This window comes from Ambystoma mexicanum, chromosome 2p (assembly GCF_040938575.1).
Source record: "Ambystoma mexicanum isolate Mex_15411 chromosome 2p, UKY_AmexF1_1, whole genome shotgun sequence".
Taxonomy (NCBI): Eukaryota; Metazoa; Chordata; class Amphibia; order Caudata; family Ambystomatidae; genus Ambystoma; species Ambystoma mexicanum.
In genome coordinates, this window is record NC_090923.1 from 1,352,336,678 (window position 1) to 1,352,361,140 (window position 24,463).

At 46.8% G+C, this 24,463-nt stretch overlaps 1 protein-coding gene across 5 annotated transcripts in view; it reads left to right on the plus strand.

The window, feature by feature from the left end:
• The window catches only part of SREBF1 (sterol regulatory element binding transcription factor 1), a 274,327-nt gene that overhangs the window by 170,199 nt on the left and 79,665 nt on the right, over positions 1–24,463 (plus strand). For 4 of the 5 annotated variants that reach the window (XM_069645720.1, XM_069645721.1, XM_069645724.1 and 1 more), the window contains exons 8-10: positions 720–915; positions 5,506–5,690; positions 6,376–6,637. In XM_069645720.1, the coding sequence (XP_069501821.1) occupies positions 720–915; positions 5,506–5,690; positions 6,376–6,637 (643 nt within the window). The remainder of the gene's footprint in view (positions 1–719; positions 916–5,505; positions 5,691–6,375; positions 6,638–24,463) is intronic. The other variant, XM_069645725.1, reaches the window with a different exon arrangement.

Below are 24,463 nucleotides of genomic sequence, written 5' to 3' on the forward strand. Positions count from 1 at the left end.
TATATGGGAAAGCCAGACCAACCCTCCATCTGTTCTGTATATCTGTTCTCTGCGAAATTGACCTGGACTAGACCTATTTGTGTCAAGTGTAGAGTAGAACATGGACTCTCTAGGCAATACCCTCTTGATAAGTCCTCTGTGCTTGTAAATTGCCATCTCTTCAAGTCTTCCGTGGTCGGGTCGCTTGCCCCAGACCCATCTCTGTATCCTAAATGTCTCCTCTATTTACGGGAGCGGGTCACACTATTCATTCTCTTTGTTTAACTTGTATTGATTCACCCGCCCGACCCAGAATGTTTACAAACAGTGAACATTGTTGGTCTGATGGAAGTGTCCTTTCCTCGCTCGAGATTCCCAGCATTCCTCCTAGTGGCATCTGGGGCTCCACTGCCCGTTCTTAAAATTGAGAAGGGAAGGGACTGCAGAAAGGTTTCACTGATGCATCACTGCAGGACAAGAACCACCCTGGAAGTTCTTTTTGCTGACACTCGCCCATGCAGCTGTACAACACTTAGGGGCAGGAATCTGAATGGGTGATGATGGATTATAATATAGTAAATCAGACTTGTGAGGTGCGTCAGCACTCTATAGTTAGTAGTGTCATTGAAGGAATCTTTTCCCTGTTTTCTGTACTTCAGGAACAATTGCTGTCCTCTTTTCGCTCCACACACCTTTAGTATTAACTCTGTCTCTTAACTGTCTCTTAACTCTTTTTAAAGGTGAAGCAAGAGCTGCACTCTCCCACCAGCTTGGGGATGTTGGACCGCTCCCGTATGGCTCTATGTGCCTTTGTATTTTTGTGTCTTTCCTTCAACCCCCTGACCTTCCTCATCGGCAGCGCCACCAACTGGGGCTCGGCGGACAGTGCAGGCTATCATGGCACCAGCAGGAGCATGCTGGGAATGGAGACCACAGGTAACCAGGGTATCAACAATCTAACATAATGCAGAGATTGAGGCCTATCCCCAGCTCTCTTAATCTAAAACAACTTGACCAGGCCCGCCCAGACAGATTTCCTGTTGCTGCATTATATTTAATGTAAGAGATGTGGCCTGAACAGATCCCTCCCTGCACTACCTCCTCCATACAGGAGAATAGAGTAAATAAATCAAATTCGTCCCTATCACCTTGTAGCCCATCGATAAAGGCCTGCAGGAGAACTAAACCAGACGGGATGATAATCTGTTACTCAAACTGAACTACAAGGATTACTACCTCAGTTGTCTCTGAGGTACTAGAGGATATAGTACAACTGGACCATGTCCTCTGCATCTCCTTGATCCTCCTACATCCTCTTCCTGCAATATCATATTACAAAAGGAACAGGTCCAAGATGAACTCTCTCCCCGCTCTCATTTCCATCCAAAATGTCTAGGTGGGTATGAACCATGACCACCTCTGGCAAAAGAATAGCTTTAGACTGGTATCTTTTCATGGATTTGTTTTGTCACCTTGTAGTCACTCATGATTGGATGCCTTCCAGTCTGATATTGTAAAAAAAGAAGTAAGATTGTTTGTTGCTTGGCCACGATGATTGACTGATTAGCCAATGTTTGTGTTGTCAGGAGACCAAAGTAACGTGACGGGATTCAACAGACATGGCAATAGAGTACAAAACATAGCAACAAAGCAATATGATATGATATGATAGGTTATTTATAACGCAATAGAAAGAGAAGCTCAAGGAATGTGCATTTTTAGGTAAGTACCACTATATGGGAAAAAAGCAAGTTCTGCCATATTTCAGGCACTCCAGGATGAAATTTAATAGATCCTGGATCATGATGACTAACTCTTGATCAGATGAAAATCCAGATACCCAGGAGCTACTTCCAGCTCCTGCTCCATGAAGTTCAATTTCGACGCCTAGAGAGGTGTTGGAGCAGGTTGTTGATGAGATCAGCAGGTGGCACAGTGGGGCCAGAAGGAAAGAGGCTGGAGAAATGAGATTAATAAAAAGGAGATGGCGAAGAGCATTGAGAGTAAGGCGGAGAAGTAGGTGTTGGAGAGTAAATAGGAGATGAGGCTTGCACAGAAGAATAACATCCAAGTGAGTGAGGTAGTTGAGAAGACAGCAACAGGATGGGAGGGGAAGGCAGAAAAAGGAAGGAGGTTGGAGGCAACAGCAATGAGAGAGGAAAGAGTGTACTTTGAGGGAGAGGATCATGACACCAATGGATGGGATGTGGATAGTCTGAATGGGTAGGTGGAAGAAAAAGGATAGAAGAGTTAAGGAGAAGGAGCAGGCACGTTAGAGAAAGTTAAGAACGGATTGTATAGTGCAGAGGAGGAGTAACATAGGTCCCATTTGACACAAGACCATTGGGATCCACTGAGGAGGCAAATCGGGACAGTGTGCTGGGGATTAGAATCAGGCTCTCAAGCAATGAAGGAGGGGGAGATAACTGGGGTCGGCCAGTAGAGTAGCATAAGTGGTCATTCCCCTGGTGGTGTCAAGGACTCTCTCACAACGTTGTTTGGTACCTGAATACGTTGACGTGGCCGGGTGATGTGAGCCAAACCTCCGACGTGTATAGGGATGAGAGTCGGAGGAGAAGGAACTCGCTTTTGAGTACCCCATTGAATAAACTCTGACAGAGACTCTGGTACCTGCTCCCTGCATGAGGAGATGACTTCTTGGATTAATGTGATGCAGGGACAACAATGGATGCTGGACAGGGGAGCTGGACTGCTGCAGATGATGGTGGATCCAGGAGTTTGGGTCGAGCAAGAGCAGCAGAAGGAACTCCAGGATATCGGGACACAAGACACAGGGGGTCATTACAACCCTGGCGGTAAGGAGTTAACGGGGCCTGTAGAGCTGCCGGCCCCGTTAACCCCTTACCGCCTCATTACGAGGTCTGCTCGCGGGACCCGCTAAGGATGCCTGGTAAAACCAGACGTCCTTAGCGGGTCCCGTGAGCGGTCCAGCATGCTAACAACGGGCCTGTCATTAATGCGCCCGTTGTTAGCATGCTCCCCATTCCCATTGAGCCCTTGAGGGTTCGAATGGTAATGGGGATGGGTTCCTGGAATGGGGAAATACCGGCCCTCCAAGGTCGGAATCGGCCGGTATTCCCCCCATTCCAGGAACCCGGACCCTGTACCCGGAATGGGTGTGCGGCATGGCTACCTCCAGGTTTCTAATGACCACATAGTGTCTCCAGGAAGGGAGGCTGGAGACAGGCCAGCAAGGCAGAGGAAGGCAGCCAAGGGAAGCAGACTTGCAAGAGGGAAAGAAGTCTTGGCAAGTGGCAGGCAGGAAGGAAAAATAGCCAAGGCAAAAGGCAGGCAGGAACGAGGTAGCTAAGGGGAGCGGGTAGGCAGGGAGGTAGGTAGCCAAGCAGAATAGGTAAGGGAGAAGTGGGAAAGTGCAGAACTGCAGGGCAGGCAACGAAAGTTCGAGCAAGACCAGAGCAAGGCAACCCGCTAAACGGACTGCATTATGACACGTCTCTTAACAGTTGCTCAGGTTTTAAATACCCATTGCGTCATGTAAGCAAGGCCAGGGCCTCCTGGGAGGGTTGCTATGGCAATACAAGACGCTTGCCAGAGCGCCCTCGCGCACAACTTGGTGCTGGACCCCTGTGCCTATGCAGTGGGGGCAGGATGTCTGTGCCCAATGTTTGTCAGGTGGTGTTTGTCTTGTTGCCGTGCTGGCTCCCCTGCTGCCGTCTGATTATCTCCGGGCCACCCGTGGGACCGCTGCGTGAGCCGGGCCAGCAGCCTCCAACAGTGGTAGACCTTCCAACCAGGTGAGTAGCAGGCATGTCGGTGAGCGCGAGGCAAGGCAAGTGGAAGCTCTGAGAGCCAGATTGTCTTGCCTTCTACAGCTACCCAGGGTAACAAGCAGGTGCAGTAAGGGCCTTAGATCCATGCAGACTAGTCTTCCAGGAGTCCAAGGTACAAGGAAAGGACTTAAACCATTGGAACCAGAAGTCAAGAAACAAGTGCAGGGACACTCAAATGGACAGTGAGTTACTGAGTATTAACGGTAAAAACGGGGATGGGTAGTCTGATAAGAGTATAATTGAGGCCAGAGACTCTTGATAGTTGGAGCCTTGAGGAGAAGCCATCGTTTTTCTTTTTTTTAAACTTTAATAAGTTGGCCCCATATAATGTATTTACACCTAATAACCCTGCATCTGTTTAAATAAACCCACTTTCTGTGTCCGATTCACATTGATTCTGCTCAACTTCATGACAATATAAATAATTTTGGAGCTTGTGAATCTGTTTAGATTCACATGTTATGCATAGTCCACCACGTAGTGGTACTACAACTTGTGTTTTACTAAACTGAAAATTAGGTGTTGACTAGGACAATCCTGTATCATTTTGCCTGTACTACATGCACAGGCTACTCAGTGTTCCTTCTAGACGATGTCATCGTCTAAATGTGTTTTTCCCCTCATGAGTTCGGTCAAACAGATACAAGCTTCACAAACATAATTATAGGTAACCTCGTTTGTCATACGAAACTTCTGTATTGAAATGCTGGTCAAGGCTGACCCACTTTCCTCTGCCGCTATCCTTTGTCCTGGAGAGGTGAAATAGCCCTGTCAGTCAGGGTTTCTTGAGCTTTTCATTGACGACACTCGATTTTCCTTTACTACGCGTCAAGATTCAAAACGTTGTGACTCTCTGTATGCCTCCCCCCCACCCCCTCCAGTGTGGGTTCCAGAAACATTGGTGTAAATATGTTCTCTGTGCAGAAGATCTGGACTTGGCATGCCATGTTGTCCTTTGTGTTAGAGAGCGGGACCAGCTCTGCACGGTCCTCTAGATCTCTCCTTTGTGCTGTCGCTGTGCTCTAGGTTAATTTTATGTTCAGAGGAACTGAAGCAGACTTGCCTTCTATAGTCTAGTTATTTGATGTGATATATCTTTACATTTCTGAAATTAGAGAAACTGTAAACTTTACTCAAGAGACAATTTTATGCTTTGAGAGTAGAGTGGAAAGATTTAACAAAATCCAAACACAACTAATGTTACAATGGGGTTGGTGTTGTCTCTGACCAAAACAGATCAGTCCAAAGCAAACTGGCTTTGTAAAACCAAGAGCAGGTTTATTCTAGCCCCTGTTCTCTGGATATGCCCTATGTATGGGATATCTGAACTAGGTATACCTCTACTTAGCCATTCCTTTATTTAGAAGTTCTGTGCAGGTTTTCCCCTGGCATCTCCCTATTTACTACAATTAGACCAAGACTTTCCAATGCCTTTATAAAGTGAGCAAAAGAGGACTAGTCACACTGTATTATTCATAGAAGTGTGTCTAAAACGATAGACCTGGAATCAATATGTTGGAATTTCAGTAGCCAGAAAATCATTTTGTGTCTATCTCTATGAAACCTAAGGTACTCAGCTGGACCCTGATAATGCCTGGAAATGACTAGGACTACATTGATATTTGCATGCACTCTTTTACCCGGTGATACTTATAACTCAAACTGCAGTGTTTTAAATGAGTCAATGCTGATTCTGGAATCTGTGTTCTTTCAGTGGAAGCTTCCGGATGGTCCGAGTGGCTTATGTCCTCCATGTTGCTCTGGATGATCAATATTGTGGTGATTCTGGGTGTCTTCTGCCGGCTGTTTGTCTATGGCGAGCCTGTTACCAGGTTACACTCAGAACCCTCTGTACTATTCTGGAGGCATCGCAAGCAGGCAGATTTTGATCTGGCCAGGGTAAGATCTGTTTTTGGAAGGGGAGGGGGGATGGTATAAACGGATTGTGTGGGAAAGGAGGGGCTGGGCTTCTTCTGTATTACAAGAGGAAACAAATGCATCATATCTTCCGAAAGTAGGGAAAGGAATGGGGCATGCTGTGTCATAACCCTAACAGCAGAAGTGGTGTGCCAGAGTATAATTATCAGACTAAGGAGGATTTGCCAGAAAATACCTCCTAGCAGGAGGAGCGTGTAACATCATGTACCTTCCAACATGAAGGGGTTGTAACATCATGTACCTTCCAACATGAACAAAGCATACTTGATCCTTTCTCTCAACAAGAAGAGGGTGAATCAAAGCAGCCCAACAAGAAGAGTGTGTAGGGAAGAAAAAAAAAACAATATCCGCTCAGTTGAGGATGGTGTTCCAGAGAATACCCCCAACATGAGGCTGGTTTATCAGAACCTACCTCCAGAATGAAGGAGTGTGTACCAGAGCATGCTTACTAACAAGGAGCGCTTGTACCAATAACACCTTGTAACAGACATGGGGTGTACCAGACCATATTACACATTGAGCCATCTCCCAACAGGAGTGGGGCGTTGAAACAATTTTTCCAAGTGGTCATTGGACTATATGCTTTTGCCTGTATGATCTGGGATTCCTGGGTTGATTTGAACTTTTTACTATTACCCCTCTTCAGGGTGACTTTGCTCAGGCCTCCCAGAACCTGTGGACAGCACTGCGAGCACTGGGCCGGCCGCTCCCGACTTCAAATTTCGACCTGAGCTGCAGTCTGATGTGGAATCTAATTCGCCATGTTCTGCAGCGACTGTGGGTGGGACGTTGGATGGCTTCCCGGGCTGGAGGTTTCCGCAGGGACCAGAAGCTGAAGGATGACGTGCGCAAGAGCTCCCGGGATGCCGCCTTGGTGTACCACAAACTACACCAGCTGCACATGACCGGTATGGATGAGGTTGGATACAAATTATCCATGTTCTTTTCTGCCATTTGGATTTTAAAAAATCCAGTTGTGCACGTTCCTCTCATAAGCGGTTGCATTCTGGTACTTCAGTCCAGATTGTTCATTTAAGTGAAATGCATTTATTATTTATATGAAATTCTTGGATTGAAACAGTGGGGTTTTCTTAATTGGAAGCCTATCAGATTGTCTTCATCTTCAGAAGGCACTTAATTTGGTAGGCTATCAAAAGCCAGTGCATAGAATCTAGCACCATTTAAATTCCATCACATTTAAGTTAGCCTAGTTTGACGTTATCAGAAATGTGTGCCTTAAAAGCGAGTGTCGATCTTTTGTGTATTTTTTTTAGGGGAGGGGAAAATAAGAAATGTAAGTTTGTGCTCGGTGAAATAACTGCCCGATTGCCACACTCGATAAATAATAAATGAAAATGAATAAAATGTAGGCAAGTAAGCAAATACCTAGAAGGATTTAAATAATTTACAAGTTGTACAAAGGAATGAAATCCACTATATCAAAGTTTGAATAATTAAATGGCGCTCAAGAGTTTTGTCGCTTTTAAGGAAAAGGTTCACACCTTCAGTATTTTAAATAAACATATGGAAAAAAACAGAGCAAAACAGCTTTGTCTGGTTTTTTTCTGTGTATTCAAATCGTAAAAGGACAACATGTAGTGGTACTCTGTCACAGAGGCCCTCCAGGGGTGCACACACTTCTGGGCTTGTTCTGTCAGATTTGCAGTAATTATTTTGCAGGAAAAATGGCTTCATGCAAAATTTCAATGACATTTAGAAACAAAACAAGTCTGTCGCCCTGGGAAATGGCAAGTCCTTGTGTCCTAGGGTGGGATAAATCCTTGTAGACTAAGTAGATGCAGGTTTCCCCTGGTAGCGTGCTGATAGCTATCTTGCGCCAAGTCTCTTCCCTTGGTTCAGGAGGGAACCTTATTTTTGTCATCCTATCTGATTTCTTGCTCCAATGCGTCTAGTACCCATAAATGTTGCTTGTTTTAGAGTTGGAAGCAGGAGTTCCCCCTAACCTTCTCTGGCTCCCAGGCCCCTTCTCCAAGTTCAGGGTTGCGCCCTTGTGTTTCTTTTCTTTCCACTCCTCTCGGCTGATAGTAATCTTCACATCCTTGTCTTGTTCTTCCTTTCACCATCTGGTCCTGCCTAGGGCTGACATGTACCGCTGGAAAATTCCTGTTCTTATTTTCTATCTACCTTCTACAGTTGTTACATCTTCCTCCTTGGGTCTTCCATCATTCTGTCCTGATGTTACCACCTACCCCAAGTGTTCAGCCCTTAACGTTGCTAGCATTTTCAAACCTTCACCACCTTTTCCTTACCTTAATACCTCCTCCAGGATCTCCTCACCTCCTCCTAGCACAACCAACTTTTTTAGATGATCGCCACCTCCTCCTAGTACAGCTACCTTCTAATACAACCACATCCTCCACCAGCTCCTCTTAATACTAACACTTCCTCCTGATTTCACTATGCTTCTTATCTCGTACAACCTGCTTCTTCCACCTCCTACAATCTCTCCCTACTTCCTCACAATGTTTCAACTCCTCCTGGCTAATTTTGTCTCTCTTGCCTCCAATCCCCTCTCCTCCACAGTATGTGTAACACTTTCTAAATTCCCCAGCCACAGCCTTATCCAACAACCCCCATAGTGCGACTGAAGCTGACTACCTTTTACAGAGGTTCTCTGCCTCCCCACAGGGTGGACCTTATTCTGAGGGCTTGCATCTGTGAACATTGATTGAACAAAGGCTTTGATTGGCTGCTTTCCCAAAGCACGGCTGGGGCTGGTGGGAGCCTCAGTGTATATCTAATTGGATCGCCATTTTGGATTTTAGATATGCTATTGGGATCACCCCTGAAGCTGCAGACTGTGCTGTCCCTGGTGTGTGAGTCGTTTGTTGAAATTGGTATGGTGTTCGTGGGTAGCAAGATTCTGTGATACTTGCATCTAGCCTATCCTGTGATACTTGCATCTAGCCTATTCTGTGATACTTGCATCCAGCCTATTCTGTGATACTTGCATCCAGCCTATTCTGTGATACGAACACTCAGCCCTAATTGTGGTACCCACTCCCAGCCTACTACAGACCTTAGTCTTTGACAGAGTAGCAACTATCGTGCCTACCTATCAAATGTACGGCAAACTCATCTACAGCATGTACACCCTGCCTCTCTACGTATGCCTGTTAAGCACCCTACTCATTGAAAAGACTTCACCTAACCATCCTAGCCTAGAGCCCAGCTACCATGACTACTACAGCAATAGCAGTCCTCTCACGATGGACATCCTGCCTAAGCCCACACACTCCACACAACACCTCACACGCAGACACACACGTGCCTAACCTCAACTATAGACCGCACAGACTTAGATCTTGCACCCTCCCCATTAACTTCCATGCGACTCCTACACTTGCGCCACTCAGAAATCGCCGACTAGGCTCACGCACCATCAGAGTGAACACAAACCACCACTGCTCAAATGCCCATAAATACAACAACACAAAACTAAAACTGACCCATGCCGCACCCAACCGCAACTCCTACAATCAACGTACCGCATCAATTAAGACAGACACGCCACTTATACCTAAAAAGAACCTGTGTCCCTTACAATACAAGTGCGCTTTAATTAATATACGCTCTCTCAGCGCCCATGCTCTAGAAGTTAATGATCTAATCACCACCCAAGACCTAGACATACTAGCCATCACGGAGACCTGGCTTCATGAAGCCTCCAGCCCAGCCATCACGATAGCCCTACCGCAAGGATATGCCATCCTTAGACAAGAGGGGACTATCAAAACAGGAGGGGGGGGATTAGCTCTTATCTACAAAGAAACCTTATCTATGAGAACTGTACCTCACCAAGGGGAAGTAAATGTAGACATCCTATCAGTCAAACTAGCGCTCTCTCCAAATAGCACTATAAATATCCATGTCATGTACCGTCCACCTGGCCCTACCACCAACTCCATAGGTCAAATCACCCACCTTCTAGGGGACAATATTAAAGGAACCACCAAAACTTTACGCATAGGAGACCTAAACCTAGGATTCAACGACCCCAATAACAAAACTGCTATCTCTCTCGCAAAGGACCTCCTCGATCTAGGCTTCTCACAAAAGATCACATCGCCTACTCACACTAAAGGGTGCATCCTAGACTGGGTAATAGACCACAACTGCAACACAGTCATCGCCTCTAATACTAGCCTCCCATGGACAGACCACAACTATCTACAATTCGCCATTCCAGTAACCCCATGCACTAAAGCGCCTACCACAGCACCGGCCACCTTAGCTAGAAGTGCTAAAAAAACTCAGTGCGGACAATGTCAGTGCATGTCTTAACCTGCCATGCCTAGCACCACCTTTCTCCTCTGACCCCAACATCCTTGCAGAGATATTCAAAGACACCATCACTAGGGCCATCAACACCGTTGTCCCACTGGAAAATAAAAAAGAGAGAAAATCCTTCCACTCCAACTCCTGGTTCACAGAGGAACTCCAGAATCTGTGCAAAAGCAAATGCCAGGTACTCAAAAACTGGCAGAGCAATCCTTGTGACACCACCAAAGATAACTTCCTATCCATGGCTAAGAAATACAAAGACTCCATTTTCAATGCTAAATCTGAAGCCTACAACCACCGTATCACCGCTGCTAACTCCAAAACGAAAGAACTCTTTAGTATCTTTAAAGAACTAACTGTACCACCCATCTGCACTGATGAGATCGTCAAAACCGAAGCATGGTGCACAGGCATACAATCCGCCATGCTTGAAAAAATAAACCTCCTCCAAAACAAAATATCTCACCATTACAAAGCCCTACGCAAGCAGAGCCCTCGTGCACAGGCACAGCCCAACGCCAAAAAAAGCAACCTGCCCAAATTTTCATTTACGGAAATCACTGAAGCACATGTCATTGACATCCTTAGACACCTCAAACCCTCACAATGTAAGGGCGATGTGTGTCACCCTAAAATCATTAAGGAATGTGCAAAACCACTTGCGCCTCTCCTTACAGCTTTCATCAGTGCCTCATTCAAAACGGGCAGAGTCCCGGATAGCCTTAAGGAGGCTTGGGTGCGCCCTCTTTTTAAAAAAACTACGCTAGATCCCTCTAAACCCAATAACTACCGACCCATAACAACAGTTCCATTCCTTCTGAAAATACTAGACAAGGCCGCCCACAGACAGATTCAACTATACCGTGAATCGAACTCGATCCTAGGAAAGAGACAATCAGTGTTCGGCAAGGGGACGGAACTGATACCGCCCTTCTAGACTTAAAAAACGAAATCACAAATATCCTTGACAAAGGCAAGCCTTCACTCCTCCTCCACCTTGACCTCTCAGCAGCGTTCAATCTGGTAGATCACAACACACTCACCAGGCATTTTACGCATGCTGCGCATTTCTCCAAGGATGCAGCGACATAGGTAACCTCCTTCCTAGAGGGCAGAGCTATGAAAGTGTTCTCTAACACAGCTCATGCAGCTCCCTCCATCATCCACTGCGGTGTCCCACAAGGATCCTGTACTGCCCCCACCTTATATAATCTTTTTACCGAGCCTCTCTTTCATAAATTGGATGCACTTGGGATCACATACACAAACTATGCTGATGACACCCAGCTGCTCCTTCCCCTGACGGGGCACTATCATCAAGACGCTACAACACTACAGCAAATCTACTCCACCATACAAGCATGGATGGCTACCAACGGCCTTTGTCTGAACGGGGACAAGACCGAAATCATCATTCTTGGCCAGAAATCCACATTATCCAACCTTAACCCGCTGTACCTCAATTTCAGCATAGATAACTGCGTCATCCCAGTATTATCCTCGGTTAAAACTCTTGGTGTCCACATTGACGCAACCCTATCCGTGGATAAACAAGTCAGCGCCATAGTGTCGGCCTCTGCACTGAGTACTAAACTTATCAATGCTATAAAACCACTCCTAACTAAGGATAACTGCCTCTCCATCGCTAGAGCAACTATAGGAACCAAGCTCGATTACTGCAACACGCTCTTAGCTGGCACCTCCAAAAAAAATCTAACCAGACTCCAAACAACCCAAAACAATGCTCTTAGAGCGGCCCTCAGCATACCTAAACGAGACCATATTACAAAAGCAAGAAAGACTTCCCACTGGCTCCCAGTCAAGGACCGCATTTCCTTCAAAATTCTCACAACCACACACAAATGCATCAACTCTCAGCACCCTCATACCTATCTGACACAATATCTAGATCACAATCTACCAGACCGACTAGATTACGATACACCAATCAACTAACGGTACCTCGCGTCAACAAGGCCAAGGCAGGGGAATAGGCTTCCCCCTCCTCGCCCCTAAACTATGGAATACTCTCCCTACTGATCTCAGAGCTGAAACATCTCTCTCTTGGTGATTGACCAAATCGAATGCGGCCGATAGGTCAAGTAAGAGGAGCAGAGCCAGCTTGCCATTGTCTCTTAAAACTTCGATTTGGGTTTTAAGATCGATCAAGGCCGCCTCAGTCCTGTGCCTCAGTCTCAAACCTGTTTGTCTGAGGCCAAGGAGGTTATTACATTGTAGGTGATCCTGGATCTGCAGGTAAGCTGCTCTATCCAGGATTGTCAGCAGAAAGGGGACTGTAGTGATGGGCCTATAGTTGGTGGGGATGCTCGGGTCTAGTGATGGCTTCTTGAGTAAAGGTAAAACCCAAGCATCTTTAAGGTTATTAGGTACTATCAAGTGTTTATTAAGGTTGTGATGAATGGTGCTAGTTCTTTGGTTCCCTCCTTGATTATGGGGGCTGGGCAGGCATCCCCCTGACAATAAGATGGTTTGAGTTTGAGGATTATGTTTTCTACATCTTTGGTTGAGATTGATTGATTGAATAGCTTGTGTGCATGTAGAGGGGAGCTAAGTGAGCTGACTAATGGGCTTTGTTATGGGTCGAATGATAGGTTGCTTTTTTTGGACTCCATTTTATTTTGGAGCATGCTGATTTTATCTAGAAGTGCTTTCTGGATGTTGGAGCACCAGGTAATATCTTTAGTGCAGGAGTCAGAGGGTGCTATTGTTGATTCACATTCTTTCAGTATCTTAGTGTTCTTTCGTACTTGATTTGGCTTGGGTAATTTGGTTGTTATAGGTGTCTCTTTTGGCTTGGAGGATTGCCTCTTTATAGCTGAGGGATGCTAGAGTGAGGTTAATCTTATTAGTTGCAGTCGGTAGGCTCTTCCAGGGGGCCTCTGCATTTCTTTTTTCCTTGCGTTCGTGGCTTGGGCTTTCTTAATTTAAGTGGAGCAATGGTGTTGATAGCCTTGAGGATAGTTTGTTTATAGATATCGACTAGCACCGTGGGGTCAGTGTGTGACTCAGCGGCAATGTTTAGTATGGGTAGAATCAGTGGAAGACATTTCTCACTGGTTATGTCCCTTTAATTTGTGGTACGCATGGACGGTGCTATGTTCTCCTTGGGATGTTGGTTGTCGGATTTGATGGTAAATGTGATAATGTGGTGGTCTGACCAGGCACAAGGGGTGTTGGACAGGATGTTTATGCTACGGTTGAGGTCTGAAATCCAATGAAGGGTTCCACCCTTGATGTGGGTAGGTTCTTGGATGCGCTAAGTGAAGCCTTGTTCAGTTAGGGTATTGGCAGTGTCTAGCGATTTGGGGTCATTGTTGTCTTGTACTGTACGCCGAGGTTGAGGTCTCCCAATAAAATGATTTGTGAGCTAGGCTTAGTGTTGGTAGAGAGGAGGGTAGTAATATCTTCTTCTAATGTGGATATTAGCCCCAGAGGCCTGTAGATCAGGTGCAAGGAGAGGGTTTGAGTAGCACAGACTGGTCGGTTTGGGTCTGAGGCCTAATGCGGTTTTGGAAATGACACCCCCGCCTTTAGATTGGTTGGAAGTTCTATGACATCTGGTGATGGAATAATAATTGGGGATGGCTAGCGAGAGAGCTGGTCCTGATGCAGCATGTAGCCAGGTCTCCGTAATGGCAAAGAAATCAAGGTCTTGCGTGGTGATGCAGAGCCTTACTAGGATATGACCTAGTTCCATAAAGTTCTGTAAGGCTGTGGAAGGAGGAGACTGACAAACGGGTCGCATGATTGTTATTACAGACTTTTATTTTATCAGAAAATAAAGGAACACCCTACCTGGCCCTATTACTAAGAGGGGTTTCTCTGCCTCAACTAAACGTACTACAGAGTCTGTCAGGATGTCCAAAATAAAATGTCCACAGTTCTATGTCAAAAACCTATTTCCTTCCCTTACATTAAAAGAAGGGGTGAATCTCCAAGAGTTCCACAGTTAGACTGTATCCTGAGGGAATGCCTCCCTTCCCCACACTGCAATCTCGTTTAGAGGAAAACACAAAGTTCCGGGTTTAAAAGTTCTCAAAGCAGAGTTCAATGAAACATCAGCATTCTTTATTACCCACAGTTGTCTTCACTGTTGAGTTTTTCCTGGTTAGCCTTTAGGGTTAAGGGCCTCCTTTCCCTGGTCATTTGTGTACTGCTTTCCTTAATATATTAACCAGGGGGGATGACTTCCTCCTCTCTGCTTGCGTTCATGATTTTAGGGAATGTCTCCCTCCCCCTAACCTGTCTCAGGTTTTGCTAGGTTAACCCATGGTGTGTGAATGTCTCCCTTCCCCCAGCCCCCTTCCCCTGGCCTTTCTCAGGCTTCTCAGACAGTTCAACAAGTGATGGGGGCATATCTCCCTTCCCCAGGCCTTTCTCAGGCTTCTCAGACAGTTCAACAAGTGATGGGCAAATGTCTCCCTTCCTGTGGCCTTTCTCAGGCTTCTCAGACAGACCTGGTTGACTAACCCACCAGGTACTTTCTATCTACTTCACAGTTCACTTTTCTGGTGTGAGTCACAGATCCTTATTTCTTTATTTCTTTGTCTCGTAGTATTTGTGATCCTTCTCTCCCAAGTACCGCCACGAGGAAGACGGCGTAGGAGGTTACTCATGTGTTGGGGGTCCTAGACCCTTATTTGTTGAGGCTTCCGCCCTTTGGGATCCTACCAACCGTTCCTGTCACCCAGAGCTCCACAGGGTGCTTGCCAGCGTTCTCTGGTTGTACGTGGGTCTCTCCGACTTCTCGCTCGGGCTTCGTTTGACTTCTCCAGGGGCTGAAGCGGCTCTGCAGCATTCCCCTGCTCTCGCGCTGCACGTCTCCTGATGACCGCACGTACCAGCATCCTCGACCGGCTGGTTGCCTGGGCCCTCTTTGTCTGCTGGTCCATCCGTGTGGTACTTTCCCAGGACGCCTCTGGCTGCGTGTAAGTGCCTCGGTTTGTGCTCTCCTGGCCTTTCTTCTTATCTCGCCTTCGAGCGTCCCGGTTCCTCCATGGCAGGCTTCTCCATTGGATTGCCAGTCACTTCTTTTTAAGATGTGACCTTTGCTGGCTTTCTCTGAGCCACTAGACCACTCACCATAGTTGTTTCTTATAGTGATCTTCACGTTCCGCGTTTCTCCCTCGTCTCAGTACTTTGCAAGTAGGCTGTAGAACTTTCTACCTCAGCTACACATATTGACGTGTGGGGTATTGATAGAGTTTTGTGTATGACAAGAAGTACAGGGAGGGATTGATAGTCTGGCAATACTGCGTTTTCTCTGGATAGTAGTCCCTCCCCATGAGATCCACCCACTGAGTACCACCCCCAGCTGGACTATCAGGTAGCAGCCTCACCTCCCTGGCCTCGAGAAGGGGCGCCCCGAGGGAAGAAGGGATGATATCCTGGGATTCGTCACAGTTCCCACACCCTCCCAATGAGAGAGGTTGCAGCAAAACAGAAAGCTGGCAGGTAATACACATTGAAAATGTAGTTTAAGTCTACTTATTAAAATAGGAATGAAACCTTGCAGTTGCTTAACCCTGTAAGCATTGAGAAAAGCACACAGAAAGCTACATGCTAGGAAGTGATCTAATAGCATGCATTGATGGATGCATAGAAGTGCACCTTGCGCTCCCCAGCCTTCAAACACCGCCAAACAACTAGGTTCTAAAGCAGGTTGGGTATGTCCGACCCAAGACCTTCCCATGAGGGTTGGCGTTTCGGTCTACGGATTCTGTGCTAGAAGTAGTGTTTTCTGTGCTAGAAGTAGTGTTGTGTATCTAGCCGCCTGGCAAATTTGATGAAATTATTTCGATTTAATACAAAAATGATAGCACAGGTTATATTCAGGTCCGACTGCAGATGTTAATACCAATGGAATCCGCTCTAGTCCTTTTAGTCTGGAGAGGGGAACGCGAAAGGGTTGCCCTCTTTCGCCTTTGTTATTTGTTCTGGCGATTGAACCTCTGGCGGCAGTCATAAGGAACAAATTGGATATAATGGAGTCTCTTGTTGGGGTTTGCAACAGAAAATTTGGTTGTTTGCAGATGACATACTTTTGGTCCTGCGGGACCTGCATTTGTCTTTACCAACATTAATGGATGTATTAATTTCATTCCAGGAGTTATCTGGTTATAGAGTGAATTGGAGTAAATCTGAGGTGATGCCGCTGGCTTCTGGGTGTAACAAAAAATATGTTTCTGATCTCGGTTTTCAGTGGTGTCCAGACAAGATGTTGTATTTGGGGATTTGGATCACTCCGAGGATTTGTGATTTGGTGAGAGTGAACATGAATGTGCTAACTGTGGCTCTTAAAAATGATCTGGCACGGTGGGGATTGCTGAATTTGTCGCTTTGGGGGAAGGTCAATGTGTTAAAAATGATGTCGGCCCTTAGGATCAACTATGTTTTAAGTATGATCCCATTGAATATCGAGGCTTCTTATTGGAAAGAATTGGACAGGCTTGTACAAGGTTTCTTGTGGGACGGAAAACCGGCGAGATTGAGTTTGTGGAAGCTACCTTTGGAGAAGGGCGGGTTAGGTGTACCGAATTTCAGGGCCTATCATTTAGCCTTCAGTTGTGCTTTCATGGTAGATTTCGTGGAAACAATTCCGAGTGTATGGGCTGTGGCCGAGGCTGGTGCTGACGGTCCTCTGTCGCCTAGGGCGTTATTGACCACAGTCTCGAAAGGTGTGAAAAATGTGTTGACTACTTCATTGAGAAATTCCTGGAAGAATGTGAATGTCTTGTTGGGTGTGGATGCGTGCAGGGATCCGAATGAATCGATATGGATGAATCCATCTATTAAATTGAGTGGCAAATCGTTTTCAGCTGGATTGGTGATCTTTTCGCTGAGGGTGAATGGAAGAGCGCTAGAGATTTGCAAAGGGAATTTTGCATAGAAGGTTTTAGAGTCTCGGCTTACAGGAAACTGAAGCAGGCTGTTGGTGAGATTGATTTTCAGAATAGTCTGAATTTGGAATTTCTGACGAGGAATTCATTAGTGAATGAGGGTGGCTTGGCGAGCCGGATTTATAGGTAGGTTTTACTTGAATATAAAGGCAATGATTTGCTGAGGATTGAATGGGGTAGGAGAATTGGGGCGGACATTACTGTTGAGAGTTGGACTAGGATGTGGGAGAATGTCAAATTGTGTTCCTTGGGTTTGACAGAACGGACAAGACAAATTAAGATCCTAAATAGGGTCTATTGGACCCCAGAAAAATTGTGGAGGAGAGGTTTGAAGGATGGTCCGGAATGCTGGGCGTGTGTTCAGGAGGATGGTACGATGGAACATATGATGTGAGATTGTGTGAAGGTCCGAGGGTTTTGGAGTGATGTTGGTGAAGTTTGTGATGAAATACTTGATGTGACAATTGATTTTAATTTTGAGACAATAATTCTGGGGAATGATTCCCTCTTGGATGATATCTCTCAATGCCAAAAGAAATGGTTATTTAGAGGGTCTGCAATGGGTAAGAAAATTATCCTTCGAAATTGGAAATCTGTTGCTACGATAAATAAACAAATGTGGCTGAGTGAGATGCGAGATTTGGCAGCCATGGAGGAACGTTTGTATAGGAAGCAGGGCAAGGAAGTTTGTTTACAAAGTTTTGGGGGAAATTTGTGGAGATATATTGACTTTGATTTTGTGGGTGGTGAGATGTGAACAAGGGGTGGGTGGGTTTCTAAGGCTTTGTATATAAATTATATTCATATGTTCTTGTATTATATGTTGTATTATGCTTCTGCAATGAAAATAAATTAAAACAAAAAAAAATAACACAGGGATCCCTTCTCGAGGATTGGCTAGTGTGATAAGGTCACTTTGGCAGAGCCAGCAAATGGAGAATGGGGAACTCTGTGAGTCACCCCTCTCCATGATCTGGAGGTAATAAATAGGGGATGCCCTGTAGCTCACCCAGTCTTCCTAACCCTTGGTAATGGAGATATAGCAGCATGTGTCTCCTAAAGATCTCTAGCAGGGACCCCATAGCTGGCTTAGAAATCGTACAGATACACACACCTCCCTGTTCAAAGGCCGGTGATGAGAGAAATGAACACTTGCCGCATGATTTGGATTGGGTCTGCAGGCCCATACTTTTTTTTTTATCAACTCCTTTTTATTTGCATTTTCAAAAACAAAGGTAACTGTAGTATCAAGCAACAAAACATTGCACAAAGTGGTTGCCCTGTGTCCCCGCTTCCTCCTTCACCCCATTTCACCCCACCATTCCAGTCTCTATTTAGTCCTCACTAGTCCTTGATGCCTTCGAGATAGTAGCGCCCACTCCTCACACATAGTCCTCCCATTTCCTCCATATTTTAGTATACTTGCCCTGCATCCCTCTACTTTGGTATGTTATCCTGTCCATGCTATGGCAGTTCTCCATTCCCATCTCCCATGTCGCCACTGTTGGCATGTCTCTAGAGCCCCATCCGACCGCTAAATTTCTTTTAATTGCCATAACGCACTTTCCCACCTATTCAGTCTCACTAATGTGTAAGAGTAATGCTTTGGGGTCTTTAGGGACTGCTCTCCCCAGCACCCTTTCCATTTTGCTGAGGACCGCATCCCATCGAACCAAAACCAACCTACAGTCCCATAACATAATAATGGTAAAATGTACCTTCCAGCTCCCCACACATAAGACATGTGGCTGTTTTGGCCCTGACCACCCTATGTAGTCGGTCCCTCGCGTCACTGATAAACAAACCATTGGAAGAATCCAATTTGTTTGGGAAGGCGGTCGATGAGGCCATCGAGACCGCAAAAAAAGAGCATGACACCTTAAAAACACTGGACCAGATTGCACTAAGACCCTTTACAAGAAGAGGATCTGGGTCCAAACGGCTTTTTCGTGGCCAATGCTTCCCTCAACAAAAAATATGAATTGGGAAACAATTGGAATTCTACACAGGGAAATAGAGGATACACCACCCCGTATCCCCAGAGCGGTCAGCGACGTGGCAAAGGAAGATGCCGGAACTCTACACCCAGAGGCTCCCCGGCCTCAGGTTCGAAATGACCCAAAGATTTGGGTTCCCTCCCATGCCTCCCTGGTCGGGGGACGGCTAACATGGTTTCTTCGGGCATGGGAGGGAATAACTACAGACCAGTGGGTGCTAAAGACTGTGGCCCATGGGTACTGTATCCCCAACATTCAGACCTCCATCATGACTGGCACCAGACTATCTTCGCATTCTTCTGCAGGAAGTTGAGACACTACACTACAGGAAAAAGGAGCCGTAGAAATCATACCTCTGTTATAGGTAAAAGAAGGTATTAATTCAGTGTGCTTCCTTGTACCCAAAAAGGATCTAACCATGCACCCTGTTTTAGATCTGCGCCCAGCAAACAAATTTGTAAAGCCACAAAAGTTCTGCATGGTCACACTGCAGGAAGTAATCCCACTGCTATCACAGGGAGATTAGATGGCAACACTGGACATGAAAGATGCATACTTTCATATTTCAATATTACCAGCGCAAAGAAAATACCTCAGATTTATGGTACAAGACAGACATTATCAGTTCAAAGTACTACCCTTGCGCATAGCATCTGCACCAAGGGTATTGACAAAAGTACTAGCGGTGGCAGCAGGACATCTGCGCAGGCAATCCATCCCGGTCTACCCTTACATCGACGACTGGCTCATAGCAGGGGACTCTTACGAAACATGTCTGTCAAATACCCAAAAGACGATAGATCTTTTTATTCAGTCTAGGATTCCCGATCAACGAGAAAAAATCCAGCCTAGACCCCAGTCAGGTCAAACAATTCCTAGGGGCTCTAATTCGAACAAAGGACGGCCTCATCTTCCGCTCCAACGAGAGGGTCCAAAACATGTTGTTTTAGATCCCTCAGCATGTAGCCAGTCGAGAGGTGACTGTACGCAAGGCTATCCGACTGCTAGGACTGATGCCGTCATGTATCTACCTGGTTCCTCATGCGCGCCTGATGCAAGAGTGTCTCAACAGCCAGTGGTGTCAGGCCAGCGGACAGTGGGATGATCTAGTGGTCGTCTCGCTGGCTCTCGGTCTCTCGCTGCAGTGGTGGTCGAGGGACAACCTCTTGAAAGGGAAATCCTTTACCACCCCCGCAGTGGAAGCCACTCTAACCACAGAAGCATCTCTTACAGGGTGGGGCGCTCACCTGCTTCAACAAACAGCGCACAGAGTTTGGTCATCAGATGTAGCATCCAGCCACATAGACCTGTTGGAACTATTGGCAGTGTTCAAAGCACTGAAGGCTTTCCAGCCACAACTGCAAAGGAAGGCAATCCTCATCCTCACAGACAGCACCACGGCCATGTACTATCTGAACAAACAAGGGGGCACTCATTCTCCAGGGCTGTCCAAACTGACTAAGAACATTTGGAAGTGGACTCTCAAACGCAACATGTTCCTGTTATCACAACATGTTCCAGGTGAACTCAATCTTCTGGCAGACGTACTCAGCAGAGACTTTCCGTTGCCCAAGGAGTACGAATGGGGATTACACAGAGATATTGTCTCCAACGTTTTTGTAGAATGGGGCTTCCCAGAGATCGATTTGTTCGCAACACTGGAGAACGCGCAATGCCAAGGTTACACCTCCAGGTACCCCCAGAACCGTTCCAAGGGGAACGGACTCTGGATAACATGGTCAGGGAAATTTGTCTACGATTTTCCCCCCAACTCCCCTTCTCAACAATATCGTGCACAAGATGCACCAGGAACCAGTCACGATGATACTGGTGGCACCCATGTGGGCCCGCCAACCCTGGTTCGCTCATCTGATGCAGATGTCCCTATCTCCCCCAGTTAAACTGCCTAGCCCGTACAACATGTTGTCGCAAGACAGAGGGAAGATGCTTCCCCCATGCCCGCAGACATTGAATTTAGCGGCCTCGCTCCTGAGGTCATAGAGTTTGGACACCTGCAACTCCCTCAGAGATGTATGGACATTCTTGTGGAAGCAAGAAAACAGAACACTAGATACTGCTATTCCAGTAAATGGAAACGGTTTGTCATCTGGTGCAACTCAAAGAGCATTAACCCGATTAACTGATCTCCCACACACATGGTTTTATACCTAACTCATTTACTTGATTCAGGCCTGGTTTTCAACTCCATAAAGGTGCACCAAGCTGCACTTTCGGCCACACGACATCACAACAGAAAGTGTCATGGTGGAAGATACCAGTTATTAAGGCTTTCATGGAGGGAGTGAAGAGAATTCACCCTCCCGTTTCTAACCCGGCTCCCGGATGCGACCTAAACGTGGTGTTGACTAGGCTTATGGGGGCTCCTTTCGAGCCCATGCGCAAGGCAAGTCTTAAAGACCTCACCCTTAAGACTACTTTTTTGATAGCTATTACCTTCATCAGGAGGGTAAGTGAACTACAGGCGCTCTCGATCCTAGATCCCTTTGTAACAGTTCACAAAAATAAGGTGGTTCTGCACACTCACCCTAGATTTGCGCCTAAATTAATTTCCAAGTTCCATGTGAACCAGTCAATAGAACTACCAACGTTCTTTCAGAATCCTTCAAGTATGGGAGAAAGAACCATGCTCACACTGGATGTACGCAGAGAGGCCATGTACTACATGGAAAGAACTCGACCACTTAGACTAATCAGTTTTTCATTTCGGTGGCAGCAGGAAGAGGAGACGTGATCTCCAAATCCACCATCTCTAGGTGGATTGTTAAATGTATCACACTGTGCTACACCCTTGCTAACTAAGAGAGAGCTGCCCTTCAAGCCTAGAGCACATTCCACTCGAGGCACTGGGGCTTCCATAGAATTCATTGCAAATGTTCCCCTAGAATCTATTTGCAAAGCGGCAACCTGAAGGCAACAAGATGCAATACTCTGCTGTTATCACTGGATGTTCGACCATATGCACAGCATGTGAATCCAAGCAGATACAACCATCAGAAATGCTTTTACGGTAAGTAATGCATGTAATATCGCCACCACCGCTCCATTGTAGCTGAGTGGGCCTGCCTTTCGCGCCCCTTGGAAGATGGCATCCCTATTGCAGTAGTTCAACAGTTTTGCAATCACTTGTCTGGGCGGGGAACCCAGGGGTGGCTGCCTCCTTGGGACCCTCTGGGCACGCTCGATGGAAAAGAATCGCGATAGACCCTGCGGCCCCATCCAATCCTGGATCCACTGCTCCAAGAACAATTCCAGGGCGGGGCCTTCCACCTGCTCCAGTAGGCTGTTTAGCTGTATGTTACTCCGGTGGGATCGCCCCTCAGCGTCGTCCATCCGGTTTTCCAGGATCGTCATCCTTTTCTACATTGCTTGCAGTGGAGTAACTTTGCTGAAAATGTTGGGGGGGACATGACGTCTGAAGAAAAGGTTCCCCAGCCAAATTAATGGGGTCAAAATGGTGTGCCATGAAAGTTGGGGTGGACAAACACCCCTGTCCCCCCTAAACTTACGCCCATGATTATGTGGGTGTCCTGCTGCAGTGCTGCGACTGCGTCCTCAACCTTTGTGATGCGGCCCTCAGCTTCCTGGACTCTGGAAGCCGTGTTCCGCAGGTCCTCCTGCAGGAGTCCCACATCTACTCTATGTTCTAGCTGCATCCTTGCCTCTCGTATCGCATTCAAGATATCCTGTGTTGCGCTCGACCCCTCATCTTCCCTTCCAGCCTCCTCCCCTGGGATCTCTGATGCAGCTCACCCCACTGCACCCCCAGTGCTATACGCGTCCATCCTGGTTCAGCTGCCCGGCTTCCACACTGTATCCATCATCTCGGCGGGTGGTTCTCACCCCTCTGTTTGTTTTTGTGGTGCTGTGCCCCAGTGGCTCAAGGCGCTTACTATGGTCCACACTCTCCCCTCAGTGGTGGGTCCTGCTAGCCAGATGAGGTGCCTTCTGCCAGATGTGGAAGTACGAGATGAGATGAGAGGCGGGGCCTCCTTGTGCTCTCCTTCCTGGTTTCGGTGGGTGGGGCTCCTCTACCATGGGCCTATTTTTTTTTTCTTCTTTTTTTTCCACTCCCAGCCCTCCCAGCAACCAAGGCTATGCCTGACATTTCCTCTCACAGCCAAGTGGTGTCTGGGCACAGCGCCCTTTGCTAATGCACAATGTGTTGGTGCACTGTTACTACTTTCCAATGGCCTGCAGCGTCCATGTGGTGAGTACCACTTCCTTGCCCTGGCGGGAATGCTCCTTCACATAGGCGGGTCAAGTGGGCCCCTTTGCAGCGGGGACAATGGTGCTTTATATATATATATATTTCTGAGGCTTGTGGAATCTGCTTAGATCACATGCTGTGCACAGGCCGACATCTAGTGGAAGCTGCCGAGCATTACAGTTATTGTTTTCGAAAATCGAAAAAAGATGTTGACAGGGCATGCCAGTAATACTATCCCTAGTGTGCCGTCCACTGTACCCATGGTACTTCACGCATCAGGTCCCTCAGATTGTTTTTTTCTGCCATCATAGACGGACGCTTATAGTGGAGTTCCACTTACGGCTTATCTGCATTTATTATCAAATTAACAATAGTTCTTCTTGCTATCCTTTTATATTTACCGACTATCGATACAATCCGACGCTGGTGAAGAACAGGAAACGACCGTTGAGACTCCCGTCGACTGACCCGTTCTGGCCTTGGCAGGCCGCAACCGGCTCCGGCCCACACAGTACGGAGAGAGGAGGGAGGTCATTTTAGAATGTATATACCCCTTTTCGTACACTACATTCTCCTATCTGCTGTGTCATTCTGTTATGGAAAGGACCCCCTTTAAATTGTGCCCTAAGTGCAACAAGAAGTTCCCGTGGGTAGATAAACACCTTGTATGTAACCTGTGTCTCCCACGGGACCACGGTGAGGGTTCTTGTCGAGCATGTAGACTTTTCAAACCTTTGAAGGACCGAGCAACTAAACGCTGGGCCAACCACGCCAGCAGCTCGAGGCCATGGAAGTGGGGATGGTGCCTTCAGCGACGGCAGCAACACCATGGTATCTGACGGCAAATGCGACAGGGTTACTCCGGTTTCCCAGGCACAGGTCCCCGACCCCAACAGACTGGCCGGTGGCTCTGTTACTGGGACAACACCCAGCGGCGTAAGCGCTTCCACTACCCACCACACCAAACACATAACCCACTGCCGATACTCAACACACGTGTCGGGCAAACGGCAACGCACAACGTCTAGGGAAAGGTCAGTTGATTCTTTGTCCTCTGGGCACTCCAGATTGAGATTGCCACATGACAAATCCCGTCTGTCGAAAGACAGATCAGACTTTGTGGATAAAGAGATTCCAAAGATCGTGAATCTGATGATGAAACTTCGGAACGGCCCGTAGCCGAGATTCAACGGCCTACGTCGAAATCGATAGAAAGGCCCATACAGGTGGTACTAGCCCATCTAATAGAAAAACACGTCCCAGCAGGCCTTACTACATTAAAGA